Source organism: Trachurus japonicus, chromosome 17 (genome assembly GCF_045865225.1).
Source record: "Trachurus japonicus isolate A0001 chromosome 17, Traja_1.0".
NCBI lineage: Eukaryota > Metazoa > Chordata > Actinopteri > Carangiformes > Carangidae > Trachurus > Trachurus japonicus.
The window spans coordinates 33,029,821-33,055,004 of NC_140923.1; the positions used below are offsets into that span (position 1 = coordinate 33,029,821).

General features: G+C 42.6%; 1 protein-coding gene across 2 annotated transcripts in view; it reads left to right on the forward strand.

Moving 5' to 3' along the window:
• kmt2cb (lysine (K)-specific methyltransferase 2Cb) overlaps nt 1–25,184 on the forward strand; it is a 61,106-nt gene that overhangs the window by 15,111 nt on the left and 20,811 nt on the right. The window contains exons 8-30 of one of the 2 annotated variants that reach the window (XM_085803805.1): nt 371–533; nt 682–853; nt 2,342–2,456; nt 5,495–5,670; nt 5,851–6,203; nt 9,555–9,632; nt 9,833–10,557; nt 12,079–12,201; nt 14,343–14,459; nt 14,777–14,881; nt 16,365–16,469; nt 16,590–16,771; nt 17,717–17,881; nt 18,002–18,108; nt 18,241–18,312; nt 18,442–18,654; nt 19,459–19,578; nt 19,826–19,951; nt 20,097–20,227; nt 21,335–21,539; nt 23,621–23,713; nt 23,981–24,028; nt 24,988–25,128. In XM_085803805.1, the coding sequence (XP_085659931.1) occupies nt 371–533; nt 682–853; nt 2,342–2,456; nt 5,495–5,670; nt 5,851–6,203; nt 9,555–9,632; nt 9,833–10,557; nt 12,079–12,201; nt 14,343–14,459; nt 14,777–14,881; nt 16,365–16,469; nt 16,590–16,771; nt 17,717–17,881; nt 18,002–18,108; nt 18,241–18,312; nt 18,442–18,654; nt 19,459–19,578; nt 19,826–19,951; nt 20,097–20,227; nt 21,335–21,539; nt 23,621–23,713; nt 23,981–24,028; nt 24,988–25,128 (3,835 nt within the window). The remainder of the gene's footprint in view (nt 1–370; nt 534–681; nt 854–2,341; nt 2,457–5,494; nt 5,671–5,850; nt 6,204–9,554; nt 9,633–9,832; nt 10,558–12,078; nt 12,202–14,342; nt 14,460–14,776; nt 14,882–16,364; nt 16,470–16,589; nt 16,772–17,716; nt 17,882–18,001; nt 18,109–18,240; nt 18,313–18,441; nt 18,655–19,458; nt 19,579–19,825; nt 19,952–20,096; nt 20,228–21,334; nt 21,540–23,620; nt 23,714–23,980; nt 24,029–24,987; nt 25,129–25,184) is intronic. The other variant, XM_085803806.1, reaches the window with a different exon arrangement.

Here is a 25,184-nt window from a genome sequence, read left to right on the forward strand (position 1 = left end):
CACAGCGCTCCGATTGCGTTTGCAGCCCATTGGTTGCGAAGCCCATCAGCGAGTCTTCTACTTCATCTCCAGAGTGGCTATTAGCGCACACTCTGAGAGAGCTGAGAGAAACAGGAGCTGTATGAGGATCTGTCAGCAGTCTGATCGTCAGGGGACCAAAACAAGGGTTTAAGCGGTGGTCTTGATCCTGAGCTGAGAAACCAGATGACTATTTTTTCCAAAGAGACATTAAAGCATAAAGGAATTACCATAAGAAAAGTCAGTCATAAAAAAATGTGGGCATGAATTTGTTGTTCCCTTGGGTTTTGATTCATTGTTGTGGAGGACAAGGAAATTTTAGACTTGTGTTTTGTGATGTCTTTTTCTGCAGCACTGTGCATACTGTAAGCGCCTTGGAGCATCCATTAAGTGCTGTGCTGAAGGATGTGCTCAACTTTACCATTACCCCTGTGCGGGGGCAGCTGGGACCTTTCAGGATATCAGGAGTCTGTCGCTCCTCTGCCCAGAACACGCTGAATTGGCCATTCACAAATGTAAGTTGGGTACAGATGTGATTGGGGAATTGGGTGAACTTAACTGTATTTAAAAGCTATAATAAAATAATGATCTTTAATTTTATCAACTGCAGTGACATCAATAAGTTTTTCCCTTATTTCCCCCACTCTATCCATTTTCACATAGTTGTAGATGATGTAAACTGCGCACTATGCGATAGCCCAGGGGACCTACAGGACCAGCTCTTCTGCACCAGTTGTGGTCAGCATTACCATGGGATGTGCCTGGACATGGCCGTGACCCCTCTAAGGAAGGCAGGTTGGCAGTGCCCTGAGTGCAAAATCTGCCAGACATGCAAGTGAGTCATTATTCTGCCCCCTAAATAATCTCATACTGAATGTTTTCTCCTTTCTGTCTTTCGCTGGTCTTCTTGCTTGATTCCCTCGATAACTTCCAGGCACGATGTTCACTGCTAGGTTGTTTACTTCTGAGGTTTGTGAGCAGCTAACTGTATCCAGAAGCTCAGTCGTATAACCTCTGACCTTATATAAACAGCATAAGATATCTGTTAGCAACCAGGCCAGTTTGCTTAAGGGGAACATTGTCCATAGAGCTTTCAGTTTCACATTTACATAGAAACCCCAGTTGCCTACTGCATGATTATTAGGTAGCATGGTATTTTTATCTTTTGTTAAGATGATTGGATTCACAAAATGTTGTTGCAAACTGTCATGGATGGATGTGGATAGAGACAGATTTCAATGCATCTGGTTCCTTTGGATTGTTTAGCTCTGACAATACATATTCTTTTATCGTTGCTTGAGCTCAACATGGCTTTTGTTGTGGTTACGTGACGTCACGGTTGAATCTTACCTGTATTTGTAGAAGTGAAAATAATAGAAATCACATCCGGTGTTGGCCAGTAAAAAAAAAAAAAAGGTTATTTATATATTTACAGCCAAGCTTTTTTTCCTAACCAGTTCCTCAGCCTTACTCATTCCCAACCCTACAATTAACAACTAGCACCCCCGCACAACATGACGCACAGCTTCATGCCCCGAGCTACTGTATATCAGCTAAGCTATTATTTTAGTATGGTAACATTTCTGCGGCAGCAAGCATGGCTGTGTGTTAAAACCATTGCAGTTACCATTTTATACAGAACAGTCAGAAGGCTATTGATTCTGCTAACAAGCTAGGTTCACTGCCCTTACTGACTATTATAATATTACGCTGCTGGACCTTTACCTTAGCCACGCGAACCAGTAATGCAGATGACGTTGTAGTGTTTGAAATGCATAAATCTGTATTTGTTAATTGTAGATTGAGGCTTCTTAATGCTCTCTAGAGATAGTCAGTCCAGTGTGGAACGTATCAGGACAACTTGTTGCATGTCCTCGCCTACTCATTCCTGCAGGCCTCGTCCTGCATATGTGTTCAAGACCACTGGGTATTCAGTCAGTAAGTGACAGACAGTGTGCTCAGGAAGTCTTCCTGCTAGTTTGGCAAAGGTATAAGTTTTATTGGAATGATTATTTTCTGGGTTGTTTGGAGGCACAATATTGAAGTGTTGGCAAGAAGTATACTACAAGTAAAACAAAACAATGCTTCCTCAGTTTTTCTGAAAATGGAATATGACGGAGAGCACATACTTACGATTCATGAGTTCATCAATTGATGTTTGCTATAAAACTGTGACCCATTATCTACAGAAACAACAAATCTGTTCAAAGGACAGAAAGGACTGAATACACCTAATGGTCATCAGCCTTGGCTGGAAAATGCTGTGTATCAAAGTCCCTCTCTGTCTCTTTTCATACAACCTCTTCTCTCACTCTCACTACAGGAACCCAGGAGAGGACACTAAAATGCTGGTGTGTGACATGTGTGACAAAGGCTACCATACCTTCTGTCTGCAACCTGCTATGGACGCCCTTCCCACCAATGGATGGAGATGTAAGGTAGGAAAAAACCCATGACACAGAATGGCTTATTAAAGACAAAAAAGGCTTGTTCTGGCTTCGGGACAAAGATGGTTCATTTCCCAGAGCGTGCTTCATGATGCCCAGATTCTAACTTGTCAGGTGCGATTTCCACGGCAAAGTGCAACACACAATCCCCTCTGTGCATGGACAATAATCACTGGAGAAATCTTCCAGATATGAATCTGGACTCTTACTGAATAAAATGTCTACCACCCATATGAATATGCATTTTGGTGGTTTCTATGCACGCTTCCTGTGGTTAAGAAATGACTCACACTGGCTGATCTTTAAAGGCTTCATTTCAGTCTCAGCGCCGTAAGATAATGTAGAGTGTGTGTGTGTGTGTACATGTGTGTGCATGTTAATCACACGCATCTCTCAGAACAGCCCCGCCCTTTATCTTCCCGCAGCGTAAATGGCGTGCTTGTCACTCAGGCAGCTGGTTATCCCGCCGCCCAATTTTCTGCAGCAGTCAGAGGAAGCCAGTGTAATAGACGCAGCAGGTGACGAATGGTCTTCACATTTCGCTTCTCTCTCTCTGACTCAGCACAGGAGGAACACAACCCACACATATCCTTGGCACTTGCCTCTCCTGAGCACCCGCCCCCAACCTCTGTCCCCACTCGGGCTGTGGTTTTTGTTCAGATCAATGAAAACCTGAGTCATAGTTCCAGTTTCAATGCTCTGTCAAGGTCCTCTTCATGTTGTCTGCCATGTATGAGCTCCAGAATGGCAGGCTGTGCTTGAGGGGGGAAAGAGCTTATTCGAGTGGCTAGCTAGTTTACGACACTGCAGAGTCACTGTGTTGCTGACAGAGAATAAGAGCTGGTGCATTTTTCATTTGCAAGCTTTACATTGACAATCCCTTGTAGAAATTTAGGAGAACAACTGGAAACAACCGTCACTCTGATGAATTTTATTATTCTTTCACTATTCTATTCACGTTATTTTATAACATGCTCACTGAAGACAAAGTCACCGTAGGCAACCTTGCATAAGTTCCTTATTAATATGTTTATCTTTTTATATGTATACATTTTTTGAATGAAAAGGTAGAGTGTCTGTACAATTGTAGCACAAGGATTTCGGACAGCTTCTTTTCATTCCCATTTTTGACAGAGGTCCAAGAGCTGTGTTAAGTGAACAGCCGACATGCTGCTGGGATAGAAACCAAATGACCACTTTTTTCTTTAAACCAAAAGCAGCTCTCTGATATTTTATCCAAGAAATGTTGGTACTTATTTGCTTGTGTCACTCAGTGGGTTTGTCAAATGATTTTTGAAAAACAGTTTTTGCCAAACAGTTTAGCTTAGAACTGAGAAAGAACAATAGATGTAATTGTTCAATTTCTTTTAAAAATGACGAAGCAGAAAACCAAAAATGTCACATTTGTGCTCTTACATTGCATATATACATAGCTTCCTTAAATTTCACTGTTATGCCACAGCATCACACAACTTTGTAGTAGAAACCTAATTCATTTGATGTCAGTGTCGTAATTATGAGTCCTAATAATTTGTTTCATTACTTTAGTTTCAATACTTTATTGCCATGTCAACATTGTTGATTGGAATTTGTTTCAGTGGGCTTCACACACTGACATAAAAACATTCACTCAATACAATACATGATAAAACAAATATATGAAGAAGATCAAGATCAAGAAGAAGATGATACCAAGGCACATGTGTGTAGGGGTTGGCGGCAACATCAATTAACTGTGCAACTGCATGATTTGTGCTGTTGTGTGTGAATCTAATGGCGCTTTTCCACTACACTTTCACGGCACGGCTCGGTAAAGGTGCTTTTCCACTACAGCTGAGTTCTTCTAGAACCTCCTCAGCGGGAGCGGGGTCGGCACGGGGGTGATCGCGGAGGCGATCGTGGGGCCGCATTGACCGTCTCTCTTTTTCCGATCCGCTCGTCAGCTCCAAACTCACTCGTCTGCACCTCGTTAACAGACCACAGTGTGCTTTTACACACAGCAACATTTAACTCGGGTGAAGGAATAACAACAGTCTCTATACAGATGAGCGGCCGCTGTTGCCGCTCTGTTTTTGAAATTTCCGGGTTTCTCATGTCGGACGTCGCGCTCGCGCCAACGCTCTGCCCAACGCTCTGCCCAACGCTCTGCCCAATCAGTGGAAGGCAGTCGGCTGACGTCACGTTATAGTATCGCTTCGGCTCGCTTGGAACCAGGGCCACGGAGGTACTAAAAATGGTACCTGGTACCAGGTACAAGGGCTAGTGGAAAAGCAAAAAAAGTGGGCTGCGCCGCGCCGTGCCGTGCCAGTGGAAAAGCGCCATAATGGCATGTGGCTGTGACAGGCATCCACTCGGAACCAGTTACTCTAAATGAGCTTTCTGAATAGGACATAGTCTTGTAAATCAGTTTCATGAAGCTGTAAAAATACTGATATTATTTTTTTGCCTGTGCGCTGGTGACAGTTGTGGCCAGGGGCATCATGTTTTCAGGGTGTTTGTATGACAGTATCTCAGAAGGTAACGTCTTCTAATTTGGCTCCAACCTTCAGTTGAATTCAATATTGGCCTGATGAGTATTTGGTGGTCAGTGTTCAAGGACCCTGACCTTAGAAGACATTTTTGCTCGTAACAGAATTTTTACTCTAATTTTGATAAATTTTGCATCACTCATATAAGATAAAATGATGACACGTTGACTTAAAAATACAAAAAAAAAAAACAGTTGGAGGGGTCAAGGGGAGATATGACAGCATGTCCTGCAGCTTGATTGATGGGTGGAAGCATGAAACCAAGGGCCAGTACTTCTAGTCAGGTCATATTCCCCCAGTTCTGCCTCATAACTTTCGCTGGAAACAGTTCTGGTCTTAAATGTACATGCATGCTGTGGGCCTGGACAGGTTTCATACTTATTTCCCATTCTGTGACTCAAGTGCCAAATCTGCATTGCAGGAACACTGCTTTTCATACTGCATTTTGTCTAAACGACTTTGAACGGCACAGTACTAAGAAGGTCTTACTTTTCTCCACAGAACTGCAGAGTTTGCATCCAGTGTGGAACACGAACCAGCGGGATATGGCACCACACCAGCCTGCTGTGCGAGAACTGCGTCCAAAACCAGGACCCTGCTCTGTGCTGTCCTACGTGTACTTGCATCCTGGACCCTGAGCATCACAAAGACTTACTATTCTGCCACACTTGTAAAAGGTAATGAACATTTGTTCGTAATGCTAATATCTTATAATTAATGCAATGTTCTAGCATTTGGTGTTTCCTAGTAACAGGATTAAACACGAGGAAAATTGTGGTAATAAATATGTCACATTTTAGCATTGCACAGAGGTTTTGTGTCGAACAATCCCCTAAATTCCTTTGCACTCCTTTCAGATGGCTACACCTTGAGTGTGAGCGTCAGAACTCAGGCCAAGCAGAAATCCACCCCAGAGAGGACTATGTCTGTTCCAACTGCAGGTCTCCTGCTGCAGAGCAGACGCTACAGGCAGAGGATATGGATACTGGCCCAGAGCTCAGCCCTCAGCCTGCCTCCATGCACACAGACTCTGAGACTAGCCTACAGCTGGCTCAAAAGCACACGGACCTAGAACCTGGCACTCAGCTGCCTCCTGAAATGCACAATGACCCCAAACCGGAATTACTTGCTGTTCCATTGCACTCGGATGCAGAGCCTGTTCAGGCTACTGTCCAGGAGGAGAAGCTGCCCATGTCAGCCCAGAAGCCTGGTAGGTCTTTGTTCCAAAGAGGTTAGATTATACAGCTCTGATCCATTTCTTGTCTCTCTTTTTTTTTATCTTGAAGTTTTATTTTCCTTTATTCCCAAGTGTCCCTCCTGGGAATCTAAGCTGCTTTATCACGATATTAATCACGTCGTGTTATTGCAAGGACAAGCCAAGGGATGTAACTCTTTTGATGTATATGAAATCATCCACAGAAGCAGCAGCTTATATGATTGAAAATTAAAGACAATCTTTTTGTAGTTGAGGGTCCATTGACTTAGCCTCTAGCCATGCAGGAGCAGTTGAAAGTTTTGGCTATGCAACACCAAACTGGGCCATAGTGTCAGCACTGATGAAGTTTTCAAAGTCGCAGTTGCTGCAGATGAAATAAGAGTTTTTTTGGACTGGGGCCAGAGAGAATCACTCTGTCTTTTGAGCATTTTCTGAGGACTCCCCAATAAGCAGATGGTGTCTAACTAGCAGCAGATTAAAGCAACTCCATTGTCTTTGTAATTCTGTGTTTTGAAAATTGAAAGTTCTTTGTTACTTCTATCTTTCTCTACGGAGGTACAGGTAGTAATTGCTGGCCGTCAATGTGAATGAGAAACTCAAACACCTTTTTTTTTTTTTTTTTAATTAAGTTCAAAATTGAATTGAAACTACACAGTGCTGCTTCAGGCAGAGATGGACGCACAACTTGTTGACCCAAGCTAATTTTTGTTTATGACAATCCTCTTGTGTATTACTGTGTGTGAGCCAGCACCAGGTGTGGCAATAAATCAAGACACAGCGGTGTTTGCTTGTTATACAGCAGCTTCAGCAAGATTCAGAGTATGACTTATGTCCGTTGGATTCAGGGATTTGAGGTTTGGGCTGAAGACAAGAAGTGTGTTGTTTAAAGTAACCGTAATTATGGTTCTTTAACCCGCCTTCAGTGAAATTTCTAGAAATAGCCATCTCGTTTTCAAGTCGGAACCCTTTGTGAGTTGACTTGAGCTTAAATGCTGAGTATCTTGTCTCATGAGCATCTCTGGATAAGAGGATATTTAGAAAGCAGCAAATCCATCACCATAGTTTGTTTCTGCCGGTCACAGCTCCACACTGTGATTTGTTATGGTGTCAGTTGTAGCAGCAGTCTCAGTTACATGATGCCGTTAATGTTTGTCTGTAGTTCAGGGCTGCACCTCCACTCTGGTTCATGTGAGGTCTGAGATATGACTGGGGATGCCAGTGGTAGCTAAGCTGCCCACTCTTGTCTAGACAGCAGACTCCAGTGGCAGGAGAAAATGGGCTGGAGCAGCATGATGGTGATGATATCAGATCCCCCGTCTGCAAACCTGCCTTAGAGCTACACTGCACTGGCTCGTTCTTGGCTGCTCACACAGCTTGCTCTGCTTACCATACACATGTGCTCACATTTTACTAGCTTTCTCCTGTGGCCATGAACTGACTGCTTCATCATTGGGTGTAGCTGGCACGGCAGTCACTCCCCCACTGTGGTTTTTAAATATGTGTAGAGCATGCACGGTAGCTGTATATTGATCTTTTGGATGTTCATGCAGAACAAGATCCAGTCGAGCTGTACCTGTTTTTCAACATACATGTCTCTGCACTTGGCAGTAGGTATCGTTTAGGAGTGTGGGTTGTAGACTCTGGATTTCCTTGTGTTTTTGTTGATGTTTTTTTGCAGTGTATTTGATAATATTGCTCCAGATAAGAGAGGGGATTTTTTTGATAATATACATGAGATTATGTATATATTTTTGGTTTTGTTATGCGAGATCATGACTTTGCTGCCAACCCTCCCGCACATGTAATGTAATTAAAGCCATTAACCAGAGCTGTTATTACCTGCCAGGATATCTCCACCACTCAGGGTTTAACAGCAGGCTTACCGTGACTCAACTGACAGATCCTTTCAATGAGAGCAAGTTAGACCTGACTTAAGGACTCTGCTGCATTAATCAAAGCCAAGTATTTATCTACACCATCACAGGATTCACAGTAGGAGATATAGGAAGCAGGGTGTTAATATGAATGAGAATGTGTGTTCAGCTTGGTCAATAGTTGAAGGCTGGAGATGGTTGGAAGCCCATCTCCTAATTGACTTTCTGGCATCGGCACCGGATGAGCACCTGCAAGCTGCACAGTCATGAGCCCAGAGCACACAGACCCTGGGATGTTGGTTGTCATGGTTACTCCCTTCCCTGGCAGAGATGCTTAGCAGGTGCATGTGTGTGTCAGGATCAGTGTGACATGGGAACTTGTGGATTGAAATGGTGGGTGCCTCGTTAAGACTAGGCTATCTGTACTGTCAGAGGCTGTCTGGCAGAATATTGGCTCTATGTGTGGATGCCTGATAGCCAGGAATGACTAGTTCTATTCATGCCAGACTAGTCAAACGCATTGATGTCTTTGATACAAAACCAAATGGAGAGAGAGAGGATGGGAGACACTACGAAACCAAAGAAAGTGAGAGAGGGAGAGGGTTAGGAGAACCTAAATTAATACTGAATGTAGCATGATATGAGCTTGTCTATCATCTCTGCATGTATTGTGACCGATTGTAACTCAGAAGCCACTCCCCCTCCAGTGACAAAACTCCCATTTAAAGGCTTGCGCAACAGTTTATGGAGTCTGAACAGCACAATTAATGTTGCCTCCTTTACATATTGTGTATTTTTTCTGCTTGCACTTTATATAGAACCACATAAAATAAAAGTGTTGGCTGAAGACATAATTACCAATGGATAGTAAATGGGTTTTATGTGTAAAATCGGAGGTCATAAAGTAAATGGCTCATTCATTTTACACAGACTAACATTATTATTGTAGTACAGTTTTTTTTCTATCTATCTAAAATTATCAGCTACCTTTATAATCGGTTATTCATTTAGCAATTTCTTTCCTGTAGCATCACTGTAAACCAAATATTTAGAAATAGTATTGCGAAACAAGACATTTGCCCGTGTTACCTTCAGCTCTGCACAGTAATAATGGCTATTTACATTGTTTTTTAATATATAAAACTTTCTAATCAGGAAAAATCATCAGCTGAATAGTTTATAACAAAAAATGTTGTGAGTTGCAGCTATGAATAGCTGGTTTAGCACTAATGTGAGCAGATATTACCCTTATTCTTTCTCTCCATCGGGGTGACCAATGGGCATCCAGGCCTGACATTTCTGTACGGTCTGCTTCTTTATTTCTTTAGTGCCTTACAACTTAATCTTAATGTGCTCACAGTCTATCCAGACTCTCTTGTTTCTTTCCTTTTTCCATCACATTCAAGCATCCATTTTTTTTTCTTTTCAAATAACTCATTTTTAAAGGAATCTCCTTTCTTTCTTCTTTTAGATGTCTCAGTGGAAGCGGACGTTGAAAGGCAGGTTACCGAACCTTCTGTCAACAAACTCCTCACTGAATTCAACCCAGGTTCGTACTCTCTTTATTTTTACTTTATCTGTATTGTTGAATGATGTTGTGATGAATGTGGATTTGCATTGATGAGTGGTGTACGTCTGCATAGATGTAATTTATTTGAACAGCATAAAACAGTTTCTTCATGCTGTTAAAACACTGGATAAATATCGTTAATATTTGCCCTCCTGACCTCTGTGTGTTCCCTCCTACAGAAACAAAGCCAGCAGCAAGAACCCAGCTCACATCTACAGAGGGTCCTGCGTCGCCAACGACTCCCAGCCAGGAGTTGGAGTCTGTTTCAGCTCAGCTCTCTACAGAGGCTCTACAGACACAGGACACCACGTTACAAATCAAACCAGCAAAGACAGAGGCCTGCTCTGAACAGGGCATGGCCAACCCCAGCACAAAGGATTTTAAGGCCATCATCTCAGCCACCAAAGAACCAAGTACTGCATCAGTACCTTTCACGGACCAACCTATGGAAGTCTCACTACCCCAGCCTTCGAGTGTGGACGTAGCCAGAGCTTCCTTTCTGGAAACTGCTCCAAAAGAACTTATCAAGCGGGAGGGTATTTTTCACAGGAATCTGGCAGAGACTGTTAAACCCTCAGCTTCTACTACACCAGAGGAGATGGACACTACACCGGAGAGCAAGCCCAGTCTGTCCTTTCCCGGCTTGTCTTTAGAGGAGAAACCCCTCAAGACGTCTGTGGAAAAACTGGCAGAAATGGTTTCCTCTTCTTCCCACTCCTCTCCTCTACTCCCACGAGAGATGTCTCAGAGAGAGCCACCACAGAACCAGATCCTACCTTCACTGGGTGACCACAGCAGTGTGATGCCCACCACCACCCTCATACCACTCACCCCAAAGATTGGAATGGGAAAGCCAGCTATCACCAAGAGGAAGTTTTCTCCTGGGAGACCACGAGTGAAACAGGTAGGAGCCCAGATGTTACGTCATAAAGGATCACTGATGCATTTCTGTGTCAGTATCTTGGTGGTTTTTCACTGTCCCTGCTCAGATAATACATTCCTGAAGTGTAACCTGGTAAAAAGGTCATGGATCATACCTCCATGCGCTCCGACCAACGACGTATGTGTTTTATGGAATCTGCTGTATGATGGTTGATTTGTGTTTTGTTTCCCTCTTCTTCTTTTTTTTTTGGTGGTTGGAGCTTCTCAAATAGTTTAGGATATGACAATCATGTATTTCTCAGTCAAGTTATACCTTGTAGTACTTCTACAAGTGTAACAGGAGGACAGTACGGCAACAGACTCTCGCTCTCAGCTCCCCGTGCCCACTTCACATGTTTGTGCACCACATGACAAGTTAGTCACAGTGTTCAGACGGAGCTCAGTTGAACTATTAATTATTTCCAGTAGGAATTGTTTGTTTTTTGTTAGATTTTTTTTTTTTTTTCAAATGGCTGACACACATTTTACTTACAGTCGACAGTCCTCACCATATTCCACCTACCAGCCCTGTTGTCGCCAGTCCCCGTTCATCTCATCATCTCATGTCCATTCTACAAACGTGCCACTTAATTGTCCCACAAAGCATAAATGAGCGTTCATCAAGTCACAAATTACAGTGACCAAAACCATTACCATGTCTCAGTCAACTCCATATTTCACCATCCAACTGCAGCTGGTCACTTGTGGCTGTGAAAAAAACAATTCCTAATGTCAGTGTGGGTCAGTGTCACTACAAGAAATGAATTATAACAGACTATAGCTGACACTGAGTGTAGACTCTCCCAGACAAGTAATAATGGGAATTGAATCACACCCATGGCTATAATATATTAGACTAATTTACTTTGCGCGATGTATTTTCTTTCCCCACATACAGTATATCCCATCTCTTAAGTAAACATATGGCTCAAACTAATTTATTACACAAGGCCTGGGGAAATCCGCTCCAGAAATTCAAATGTTGCTCCTCTTTAGTCCGGCATGCTTTTGTCTAATGGGTTCATGTGCTGCTGCGCTGACGCAATTCCCCTTGTTTTGTCAACATGCCAAACATACACCGTTGTCATGGCGAGAGGTTACAGGGCCTCCTTTCCTGCTGTATGGTGCCATGATGCCCTGGCAGATCCTGCTGTGTGTAATGCAACTAACCCAATTGTGCACTCTAGGTTTGCCTTTACAAAGAGTCTCTCTCTAACACATATGCATGAAAGACCCCCAAGGATTGGCTCTAACACAGATTCTCAACCTAATAACTTTAACTATTCACAGTTAGACACATCTAATGCTCTCCCATACTGTAGCTCTGCATAGATGGGTGTGTATTGAATATTTCCCAAATGGCTACATAGAAGCTCACTACATCTCTCTAACATCTTTCTTTGTATGTTTTGTTTCTTCGCTGGCTTTGTTTTTAAGTTGCTGCATTTTGTCGCCCTCCTCCCTCCCTCTCTCTCACTCTCTCACCCGCCTCCCCTTACCTTAGGGTGCATGGAGCCCCCATAGCAGTGTGAGCTCCCCCTTGTCCTGGTCGCCAGACCAGCCAGAGGGGTGGGACGTCCCAAAGACCAGGCAGTCCTCTGGCAGCCCCGGCTGGAGCATCAGAGTGGTAAATACTGTGGCTCACCAGAGACGGCAGGGCAGCAGCTGCCCTCTGTTAGCCCTCTGTTTACCCCCAGTGACGCACACTCCCCGAGTGTTCCTGAATGTCACTTTATTTTGTAGCCTACACTAACAATTACCACCACCTTACAGTGAGAGGAGGAGATTCAAAACCAGCGTCTGAGCTGTTGGCTTCATGAAGTTGAACTGGAAGATGTGGCTGCTATGATGATGATAATGAGTTTTTTTCTGCCTTTGCAGTTGAATTGAGAAATTCAGGTTATGGAGGAAGAATAAGAATAGGATGCTATTATTATTGTCTACACAAATACTTGGGTAATAATTTGTCACTAGTGAATAAACGTGGCCCATTTTCTTTGTCAACAATGCACTGTTGTGCTCTGTCTTATTCAAACATCTTCAATTGTTTTTTTTTATAATATTGTTTCCTTCTTTGATTTCGGCTAAGCAAAAAGTCTGTGGCAGTTGGTTACCATGGTGACAGTCGTTACTCTTAACAAAGCCTGGTGAGGGTTAATTTGTATGCTGTGTCAGGGGTCCAGGCCAGGTTAAACGCCATCAAACAGTGTGTCCGTCAGGAGGCACAGCGGACGGGAGGGGCCACGGTTTGGGATCAGTGCCAAATCTGGGGGTAAATGGGAAGGGATTTTGGGGCAGGTGCTGGAAGGTTCAGTTGGACTTAGGGCCTGTCCCATTTCTCCACACTTGGCTCAGTGCATTTGGTTACACACACACTTTGGTGACGCTTTGCTGGTGGAACGTACATTTGCATATAGTGTGCAAGCATGTATTAAGTGGCCGAGCGCGCAGGGATGTATAGAAGCAATCGGGACATGCTTGACGAGTGAAGCCTGTCATCTGACTGCCGACACACACACAGCACAGCAACAGTTTTAATAAACAGTGCTGCTCGATCACAGTCTCATCTACTCCACAAAAGTGTCTCTATGCGCAAGATTCAAATCATAAATGTGTAAGCCCAACTCCGTAAGTAAAAAAGGAAAGAAATAATTAAAAAAAGAACACATAGGATTAAACAGAGCGTGATGAAAAATATTCACAGAAGTTATAAGCAACAGAAAAAATTCATAATTACGTGATAACAGGTCAAAAATGATCAGATGTAGAAGTAAACAAAGCCTAAATGAAATAGAAGAATATGAGATACAAGAATATAAAATATATGAGATTGAAAAGTCATAATTATGACATAGAAAGTCAAATTAATTTTATTGAAATGTATTCAATGGCAGCCGCATTTCCCAAACGTGGCTTGTGGCTCCGGGTGACGCATTGGCGCAGCTGGTGCATTGGTTGATTTATACTTGGCCAAATACTTATTACAGGCACCATTCAAGGACCGCTACGATGCGGTCTTAACGTAAGTGTTGGTAAAGTGCAAAACAAGCGCGCTGCACCTTTGCACATTTTCACTAAGCCCATGAACACGCACACCAAGTGCCCAAGCGTGCAAGTGTGATCGAGTGTGCTTATTGGGACAGGCCCTTAGTCACGTTTAGGCAGAGGCCTCCTGTCAGAAATGTGCCAAAGGCACAGGGGAGCTCAGTTTGCGAGAACAGCAGCTCAGCTTTTCCTCAACTATATCATTTGCTGGCTGCCTGGCAGAAATTGTAGTGTATCTCAAATAACAGTTATTTCCACAAACTATCAAAATGTCAAGAATCAGGTTGATTGGTTATTTTTTTTCTTGTTCAGCATTTGCATGATGCACAAATGTGGAAGAGCTCAAAAAAGTTGAGATTTTATTTTTACCCCCTCTTTTAAACTTTTTTTTTTTCTTTTTTCGAAGCCATCTCGGAGATAAAATAAACACTTGAATGTATTAGGTAAATCACTTGTCAGGCAGGCTGTACGTGAGGTAGCATCTTGAATCCAGGCCAGAGCATAACATTACATGCCTATAAGTAAACTGGGAGCGGTGAAGGGTTCCTCCCAGCAAACCCTTTAAATCTCGTCAGGCTGAACAAACATGCTGGCATGAAAAGTGAAACAAACTGCAAATGCAAAGCTTGCATCTATCCACTTTTGTTTATAAGATGAGGCCTGGTCACTGTTTGGTTAAATTCTTTTATTTACTTATTTATTTTCTTTGTCTTGCCTCCACAGGGTCGAGGTTCAGGCTTCCCTGGGAGGAGGAGGCCCAGAGGGGCTGGTCTGTCAGGTAGAGCCGGACGCGGCAGGGCCAGAGGCAAGAACGGAGCGAGTCCCAGCATCAACCCTGGAGTATGTGCTATCAGTTGGAAGACTCCTTGACATAATTTGCAAATATTTCTCCATATGCAAATCAGTGTTTGTTTTCCCTCCAGCTGAAGACACGGATGATTTACTATTAGCAGCATTAATGTTGATGCTAGAGAAAACTGCTAGTTTCATACTTCTCTGAAGATTGACTCAGCAGTTGTGAATAGTAGATGGCTAATGTGTCTATTGTGTGTATTCTGATTGATAATATTGACTTTTATCAACTTGGAGATAACATGATACTGCCATTTTACCTGTTTAATGTTTGTTTAATTGTGTCATTCTTTCTTGATGTGCAGATCACCACAATAGAGACGCCATACGTAGTCAAGGAAGAGGAGGAGAATGCCATGCATAACACAGTGGTCATATTCTCCAGCAATGACAGTTTCACACTAAAACAGGTGTGGTGTTTTGTTTTGTTTTTTGTCCTACTTGTTGAGAGTGTGCTAATGTATTCACTTTTGAACACTGATCCACACATTTGTCCGTTCATTTAGGCTACGTTTACACGGAAACAATCTGAACAGAAAACGCAAAAGTAGCGTTGCGTTCTCACTTTTTATTCCGTGTTTAGACAAGCGTTTTTGGGATGGAAATCCGCGTGCATACGGTGACGCAAAAGTCTGTGGAATTCAATGTTGTATGCACGCCAGGTGCCTAGGTGGCAGCATGCCGCACAACACACAACACCACCAAATCTGTACGCCAGTGTACAACCCAGAATTTTTTCCTCTTTTTCTTCTTGATTTCCAGCAGGCTGTACGCCAGCCATCGTAATGCTGCCCTCCGTGCCCTCCACAGGTCATAGCAATCGGAGCAGACGTTTTGTGTTTTCACCCTTTACTGAGCGTTTTTAAGATTTCTACTCTGGGGGGCGGTTTCACTTTTTTGTGTTTTCAAGCCCCGAAAACGCCGTCGCCGTCTAAACGAAAGGCACATTCGATGAAATATTTTGCCGTTTTCATCCGCAAGCGTTGTCGTGTAAACAGGGTCTAAGATTGCCTGAAATAAAATCTGTGCTTAAAGGTCTCTCCCTCTCTGGAGATCATTAATTCCTGTGGAGATCCTGCCAACTGCCTGCAGGAAGTGCAGTAGATTATATAACACAGAATCATATTGAAATTTCAATTTTTGTATTTTCTGCTATTCAAGTAAAGCTTCTGTACTGAATTTAATTTAATAAAAAGTAAGCTGGTGACCACTGTCAAATATTCACCCATGGTCTAGAAATGTCAAATTGCGAAGTTAGCGATAAGGCATAGTAATTGGAAGATTGAAATCTGTTACAGAATAGCTGTTCATTTAAAGTGACTAAACAATTAAGCAATACAGCTGAGTGGCTGTTAATTAAGGCATCGAGCCCTGAATGGCTCAAGTGAAACCAGTCAGGGAGCAAAAGACTCTATCTGGCTCTTAGATGTGATTATGAGTGTGACGGAGAGGCTGAAAAGGGCTCCCTCAATTATCCTGGTTTAAAGGCCAATGTTTCCAAAAGCATCCTGCATTCCTTTACCCTTGCATGTCAAGATGCTTTTATGCACATTAATATTTGAGGATATCGGACAACTGCACTGTCCGTATCTATCAAGCAGGTTTGGGGTAAAGAAAGCATTTTCTTTTCCTTTCTTTCCTTTCAGGATAGCAACAACATAGACGGTGACCTTTTACTTCTTCACCCAGTGGCAATAAATAGATATTCAGAACATATTGATACCCCTGTGATGAAGTAGTGAGATAAATATTGAGCAGTTGTCAGATTTGTTCATGTAGACAAGCTGAAACTGACAGTAGCTGACTATTGTCTTTGTTGTTGTGCCCAGAAAAATAAAATGATTTCAACTTGGTGAGATGAGATAACTCATGATGTGTGTTTCCTCCTTGAAGGACATGTGTGTGGTGTGTGGGAGTTTTGGCCTTGGAGCAGAGGGCCGTCTTCTGGCTTGTGCTCAGTGCGGCCAGTGCTACCATCCATTCTGTGTTGGCATTAAGGTATATTAACCGCTGAGTTTGTACACCACACATACTGTATACTAAAGAACCTACCGTAATAAAAATGCAATCTTTTCACACACAAACCTACATGTACACGTCTTCTTGTTACTTTGACAGATCACGAAGGTGGTGCTGAGTAAAGGCTGGCGTTGTCTGGAGTGTACAGTGTGTGAGGCCTGTGGCCAGGCCACAGATCCCGGCCGCTTGCTGCTGTGTGACGACTGCGACATCAGCTATCACACCTACTGCCTGGACCCCCCATTGCAGAACGTACCCAAGGACAGCTGGAAGTGCAAATGGTCAGTAACTTGTTAATTATCTTGCCCAAAAAATTGCCTCAGACAGACAATTATTTCATGAGAATTGAAATAGTTTGAAGTTTACAAAAAGAATGAAGCATTAAAATAATGAGTACCGTGTTGTTATAGTGACCAGCAGTTTACCACATTCCTTCTCCTCAGATCATTAAATATCTTGCTTTGTAATTATCCTTTCCCATCTCAATATGAAAATCTGAATCTATTTTCAACTTTGCAAAGCCATGTAAAGTTAAAGCAGAAGTAAGTGGTCCGGTCGTTTTCGCTAATGCTGCGTTCCAGGCAGGCTTTTGAAATCGTAAATTACAGCTTCAAGTCACAACTTACGACTTTGTAGCGTTCCAGGCAACCCACTCGTGTTTTTCCGACCTGTTTTACCGGTGAAAGTCACTATAACGGCCACTCGTAACTTCCGACCGGTGAACTCGTACCAGATCGAACTGGTACAACTTCACGGTCGGAAAAATACGAGTTTCCTTGAACGCACCATAACAGTCCTCGTCCCTACGTCGCCACATTCACGGCGTCCCTTGGCTGCACACACAGCCCTGCATGCCGTTCTCTCTCCTCATTGGATAAAAACTGTAGGATACGATAGATGTTTTCTCCTCGGCTCAGAGCAGAGCAGAGTGACTGACAGACCCGTGTTTCAGACCAAACACTCTATGTAAGTGATTGCTGTCGGAAGATATAACTATTTAAGACTTATATTAACACAAATATATCACTTACTTCTGCTTTAATACCCTTTATATGGTCTGATAACTCGACATAAACTCTTTTAAAAATCACAAACGAACAGGACATGGGGTCATCTCTGCAGCATGTTGCGAGCGTAGGCCGAGTTGTTTGCAGCTCAGTTCATCTGAGTTGTCCTCTTTGAAGTAACCTATGTGGAATGACCTCCGTCCTCTGCGTCTCCTGCAGGTGCGTGTCCTGTACCCAGTGTGGCGCCACCACACCAGGCCTAAGGTGTGATTGGCAGAATAATTACACCCAGTGTGCCCCCTGTGCCAGCCTTCCAACATGCCCCATCTGCCTAGTGGACTACAGTGAAGGAACCATCGTTGTGCAGTGCCGCCAATGTGACAGGTGAGCAGTGATTTGATTTGATTTTTTTTATACAATATCTTGCTTTAAAAGAACCCAGTGCTGCAATTATTTTACGTAATTTTTTCTTACCTAACTTTTTTTTTCTTTCTCGGTACATAGATGGTTTCATGCGTCTTGTCAGGGTCTCCATTCAGAGGAAGATGTAGAGAAAGCTGCAGAAAGCAGCTTCGACTGCACAATGTGTCGAGCTTTCAAGACCACTAAAGGTGTGTTTTTGTGTGTGTGTGTGTGTGTGTGTGTGTATTGGCTGTAAAGTGAATGGGCTCAACCATGACATTTGTTCCTTGTCTTTCTCCTGTTTATTTTTAATCGCTTTTATGTGTCCTGTGCTGCTGCAGTTGTGACCAAGGCCAGAGACGCTATTGAACCTCTGGTTATGCCGCAGAGTGTCACAAAGGCTAAAGAAATGGGTAAGTTCATAGCTTAAGAAATTGTAGATTATAAGTAACAGAAGTAACTTTTTTTTTTCTCTCTACAAGATGGCATTTTGACATTAGTTTACGCCGTACCCGCTCATTCTCATTTCCGGTCTTTTTCAGATCTGTCGAGGACCTACACCCAGGATGGTGTGTGTTTGACGGAGTCGGGGCTGTGCCAGCTCCAGAGCTTGTCTGCTACTGCGTCACGGCGCAGGAAACCCAAGCCAAAGCTGAAACTAAAAATCATTAACCAGAACAGTGTGGCAGTGCTTCAAGCTCCTGTAGACCCCCTCTCAGAACTCTCTCGTGATGAAGACATGGAGGACAACAGAGGTACTTGTCTTCCCCACACAATCTTCTTCTTTCAACTCAAGAGTGTTTATCAGAGACCTTCAACAGAGCAGTGACTTAAAGGCTTCCTCCCATTCTTCCAGCTGGGTTGAATGTGTTTAGCTTTTTCAACACTATCAGCTGCACTGTTAAAATTACTGAATGCTAACACAGGTTGACGTTTAGCTGTGCATTAGAAGAATGTCGTCTACATCATACATTATTTTTAAAGCTGTATGTACTCTCAGTTTATTAGGTACACCTAACTAAAAATAACACCATCTAAAACAGAAGCCCTGGCATAGATTCTGCTTCTGTACTACTGCGACTGTACAGTATTATACAGAAAGGTGTTTCCGTTACTTAGTCTATCCCCCATAGATAACGGGGTTGACAAATAATGCATCTTGTGATGGAATGAATAGATTAAACTAAATTGTTGAATTTTATGTTAAATGCCGATAACAGTTGTGGTAAGACGCAGGTGATTTGCTTGGAATACTGATATTTCATAACAATAGAACTTGCTTACCCTCCCTCTGTCCTTATCAAATGTCTTTCTGCATGTCAACGTTGAAAAAATAATGTAACTTGCCGCTGAAAAAAAAGGAAGGACTACGCAAAAATCCCCCTGGTAATGAAGCTCCTTTGTAATAGAACTGGTGAACTTAATTTCAATCAGGCTAATGTCCTGCCACTGAGTGGAGTTCAGATAGAGCTGACCCTGGTGCTGTGTTGAGAGGCCTGGCCGGGGTGTTCTCTGCTGCAGGGCTGTCACTCATCATCAATGCTCTCTCCCTCTCACAGAGGCGGAGCTCATAGATTGTGAGGCAAAGTCTGACTCGAGCCTGGAGCGAGAGCCAGCAGAAGACGACTCCAAGGGGGCCGACGGCGGCAAGAAGAGGAAGAGGAAACCGTACCGGCCGGGTAGGGCACCTGATTGAAGGAGACAGCTTCTCTGAAGCGTAAAATGGTGCAGTACATGCCCGACGATGTTGCTCTAGCAAAGCTCTGCCATCTTGCTTTGGGAGGGCTCTGTCTAGTGTTTCTGAGCATTCATGCTGAATGCAATGGATGATTAAGAGAGCCAGTCAAAGCTCAGTATCTTGCATATCATATCGCCTTTGTTATATCAAAATGGTATTTTTATTGATATTAAATTTCCTCCTAAAAGGCATTGGTGGTTTCATGGTCCGCCAGAGGAGCCGTCCAGGCCAAGGTCCAGGCAAAGCCAAACGAGCCCTCTGCAGAAAGGATTCCTCTGGCTCTGTGTCAGAGATTCCTATTGGAAAAGATGAAGGTCTGTACAACAATAATGTATTTACATTGTAGTGGACTGTCCCTGATCTGTTATTTAATGTTTTAATTTCACAGTAAGATCTCAATGATACAACCCATTCAGAGGAGCTATTTCTGATGTTTGTTTGTTTTTTTCTTTCCTGTAGGATGGACAGAGACGCTGCCTGATACTCCTGTGGACGAGACGCCTCCAGGACCAGAGGTCCCAGAAAAGATAAAGAAACGCTACAGAAAGAAGAAAACAAAACTGGAGGAGGCATTTCCTACCTATCTCCAGGTCTGTCTCCTCTAATGGTAGACTGGATGTTTGACATGACCAGTGAACGAATAATCTGAATAAACACAATGGAGATATGACAGAACATCTGGTTTAATGTGTTTAAAAAAAACAACTGATTTTTATTTTAAAATCTTTGCTTCACTTTCTACTTGAACACTGACCAGTAGATTTAATAGCAGTCAACACAGCTGACTTTGCTAACATACATGCCACGCTTTTCTAATGGTAGATTATCTGAAGGTGGGTTCATTACTTATTGAATGTGTTAAAACTAATTATTTCATTAGCAAAACTATTTTATTTTATCGTTATGCAAGCCCAGCATTCACATACACAGACTGTCTGGTCTTGTCACGCCATATCTTCATAAAATGCGTTTTATCTCACCCTTGGGAAGGTTGGGAATCCAAAGTACATTGCCTGGAAACCACTTACAGAACTTTGATGCATGGTGCCCCTTCTGTGAGCTTTTTTGAAAGAGAAAGAGCCTAAAGGAAGCCACAGCAGAGGATACTCCTCTCTGATCATGCTCTTTAAATGGCTCCTGTCTGGGTTGTGAATTGACATATGAAAACTTAACTGGAGATGACTCCAAGGCTCCTTGTCTCTAGCCACTATCTCAGTGTCACCTTGCGTTGGCCAAAACATAGATATGTGATGTGCATTAAGCCACCGGCAGCTGTCAGTGCTGCTCTTAATCCCACCACAGTGGCAGAGAGAGGGGGGTGTTCAGTCTAAACCTAAAGGTCCGACACAGTGAAGCACATTTCATTAATTATTGAGGTAGCAACATGTTGGGCTTTTAATGTCTCGGTGCAGCAGGGAGCTGCAGTTACATGTCATTGAGGATAGTAGCGTAGTCTTGTGGGTATAAGTGGTTGGGGGGGGAGGCGGGTGCTGACAAAAGTGAGATCGGCACCAACATGATTCTCGGTTTCAGAGCTTTCCTGTTTTCACTCTGGCCAGTCCTCATGGGCCGTCATTGTGCACAGAGTAATTTCAATGTGACATGGTGTTTCCCATGACTGATGTCAAGAAAGGTAAAGCTGGAAGGAAAAATGTCAGCACAGAGAAGTGACCAGTGCTTTGTGTTGTCATGTTCAGGAGGCGTTCTTTGGAAAGGACCTGCTGGACAAGAGTAAGCAGAGCAGGCAGCAGGGTGTTGTTGAATCAGGCTTACTGGAAGAAGGGCAGAGCCAAGTGGAGAGGAAGCATCCCACCACCAGATTCCTGGACCCTTCATCGGACCCTCTGCTCAGTGCCTCGGCAACCTCTCTCTCAACAGGGACCCACAGACCCACAGCAGCACGTACGTATACCCACTACTTTAGTACTGAAGTACGAGGCGTGACTTACTGACAGCAGCTTACATTAGAGCAGAGCTGGATACAGTCTGACATAATAGGAATTATTTTGTGTTTCTCTTTATTTTGGTGCCTAACAATGTCTTTTATCCCATGCGTTTTTCCTCCCCGTCTTTGCCCATTGAGAGTATTAATCCTTTTCATACAGGAGTTAAAGGGTACGACCCAGGTCCACTGAACACACATTCACAGTGGATTTCACCCATTCATACAAGACAAAGTCAGAGTGTCACAAGTTAAACCAAAGACTCAGGCAGAATTTTATTCCATAAGTAGCAAAAAAAAGTGAAGTTTCAATTTCCTTTGCTAGCTCGCTCTGTCTCCCCTGCCCACTCACTCTGTCTCTTGCTCTCGCTAGCTTTCTCTCAGTTTTACATGAAATCTCACATACTTCTTATGCTGATCTGAATGACTGGTTAACATATGTTTCACATGGCGTGTCATGGCTGAATCAAAATGTTTGCTGTGTATGAGGATCCAATGCCCTCCAACAACGAATGGTGGTTTATTATGTTGCTGAGCGTAATCGCTGTCCGATTACGGTAAATCAGGTTTTCGCTGTTTGATCAGCAGGTGATCAAGACAAGATTCCACATCATCATATCCACCACCTGTATTTATTCAAGCAGATTTCCACACAGCCAAATGGCGTGCAGCCACTGTCATCACAGTGTTTAGGCACAACGTTCACTAACTATCTATGAACAGTAAAAATGTGTCACTGAAACCAGGTCTTTAAAACTAGAAAATTATTATAAATGGACTGGATTCTTTCTTTAAGATTTCTTGTTATAACAACTGGCTAAACTGCAGTAAAGGCAGTGGAAATGTCTTGTTTTTGAATTGCATCCTGTTGCCTGGTATTGCATCACATAGTCTGGTACATATCAAATCAGTGTCAGTCGAAGAGGGATGGGGTCCGATAGCTGATTCTGTTTTTGGTCTTCTTCCCAGCTGCTGACATACCCAAATTGTTCAACTAAAAAGCCCAACAAACCTCTTATTCTTTTACCTTGTAGTTTTATCAGAAAATAATAAATTATATAGAAAAAAAAGTCAGGTGTCATGTCAGGTGTGTCAAAAGGGCAGCAAAACATAAAAAGAAAGCAAAGACCAATATATGAAACAGTCAAGTAGGTGTTGGTCAGGTGGTCCTGTAGAAAATACTTTCAATTCTTTCATGGACAGGCATTTATTTGTGCTCAGTACAAAGTTAGTAAAACAAGTTTCATTAAAGAAGACTGGCATTGTGAAACCTATAACCTATATTTAAGCCCTGTCCATAGTATGGTTAAAAAACATCATGAAGGTCACTTCATATTTATAGAAGAGGCCAGACATTTATTTGACATAGATCCTTGTTTCCATTCAAAGCAGAATATTTTAATTGAGGACCTACCGAAAGGGAGTACAAGTACATCACCAATGACAAGTGGATAGCATTTTAAATAATCAAAGTCCTTAGAAAACCATTGGGTTTGCAGTTCACAAATAAAGCATTGTATACTTGACAACGGTGACCCTTGGACAAATTTTTCGAAAATATTAGAAGATTTTGTAGGCATTTTAGAGAGAAAATGGTACACTCTTGAGGGAAAAGATTGTGCAGCATAAAACTGATTATGTTAGATGTATTAATAAGAGACTGAATATGCAAAGTACATTTGCTTTCAATCCTTTCTTTTCAAAATATTCACTTATGCAAAGCTTGAGGTCAAAGGACGACAGTATTAAAAGAAACCATGATGTTTAAGATGGAGAGCAGTGTTGTCCCTCATCCTCCATGTCTTTGCTTTAATCAGTTGATAATACACTTTGAAGATCAGCTTGATGAAATACATTTCAGGTCATTCAGGGGCCACTCTGTATCACTGTTCTTTGCATATTGTGTGGTTTCCTCTCTTGTTTAAAACCATCATCCAAGGAAATGGACCCAAATCACAATAAGTTCAACATCACCATCAGTTATGATTTATGACAGTTTGGTTTTTCTTTTTTTTGTTTCTTCCTTTTTTCCCATCTACAGAGACGTCCGAGGAACCATTAGTTGATCTATCTGATGTTCTGAACACTGATGCAGACATCTTGGGAATGCTCGGAAAGCCAAGCAATGACTCTGGTGCGTCATATATCTCACGGGCAGTCACAGCGCTAAGAATTTGCTAATGGTCACCTTATCAATGGGTTACAAAACCTTTCCTCCCCATTTAGAAATTTCCTCAGACAGCAAGTTTATTTTGCATTCACCACCTATTGATTTTTTTTTCAATGTCACATTCTTATCTTTGATTTTATCTTTTGTTTGTTTGCATTGTCTGAAGCGTGTTGTGCTTGTTCTGTCTTCACTATTTTTTCACTCATTTTATCTGGTTTTGGGTTCTTGTAGGTCTTGATTTTTGCCCCTTCCAGGTTGACAGCTCACCTCCTCCTTTTGGTAAGGGTGCTATGGCCTGCTAATCCCTTGCTTTAGTTCATTCTTCCTCTCTTACAGTGTGTGTCTCTATTTAAGTGTGCATGTATATAAGCTGCTTCATACTTAGCTTTTCTCAACCATTTCAGATTGTTTTAACACTCATAAACTGCTTTTGTACTTCCCTAACCCAGTGCACAATATTCACTCAGACGACTATGGTGTGTCAGTCCCTGATTATGAGCCTCCTAAACCCTTTCACAGTTGACTTTTTCTTCAAATGCCTACAAGAATAGATTCATTGCTACTTAATCAGTGATGTTTACAAGATAGAAAAGAAACAAACTGACAAGGACATTGTGGTATTCAAGAAATGAGCAGCTTAGAATGAAGCAATTTAGTGGAGAACAAGGGGCCTTGGTGAATGTCCTTCCACTTCCTGAAGACGTTGAAGGTCTTGTGTTCTCAGACCTGTGGCTGAATGATAAAAACATGTCTCTTTTTTCTTTTCTCTTTTTGAAAAAAAAAACCCCCTCATTTTTTCAGCTTTAATGCTCCATTGGATATAATATATGAGATAATTTGGTTAATACAGGTATTGGTTACAACCATCTTTAAGAGATTGAACTGACTTAAGGACCAGTGTAAAGAACAGATCAGAGTAATATTTTCCCGCACAAACATTTAAGTATTTGTGTATCTTTACTGAGAATTAGTATGACCTGTCTATCTCTTCACAATTCTGAAAACACTGCCTTTAAACAACACCGGCACCCCAAGGAGCTGTAATCATATACTGTTCAGTTTTGATTGCGTTCCACAGGCTGTTAAGACAATAAACATGCTCTCACGTGAAGTCTATATTTATGATCACGTTCTTGGTCGGGTATTTTGTTGGTTGTTTTGTGTGTGTGTCGGTTTGTCTGTGTCTGTGTGTGTGCATGTTGTGATTTGTTTTTCTATGTCTGTGTGTGTTTCCACAGCTGGTCTGGACATTGGGCCCCTGGCAGACAGTTCCCCAGTGGCGTCCCAGTCTCAGGCTGGCCGTAGGACGCCGCGAACCCTCCCAGAGGAACCTCTGGACGGGATTCTCAGCCCAGAGCTGGACAAGATGGTCACCGATGGTCAGTATAGAAGACCACACATCCATCCGTGCATCCATAGTTGTTGAACGCTGCTG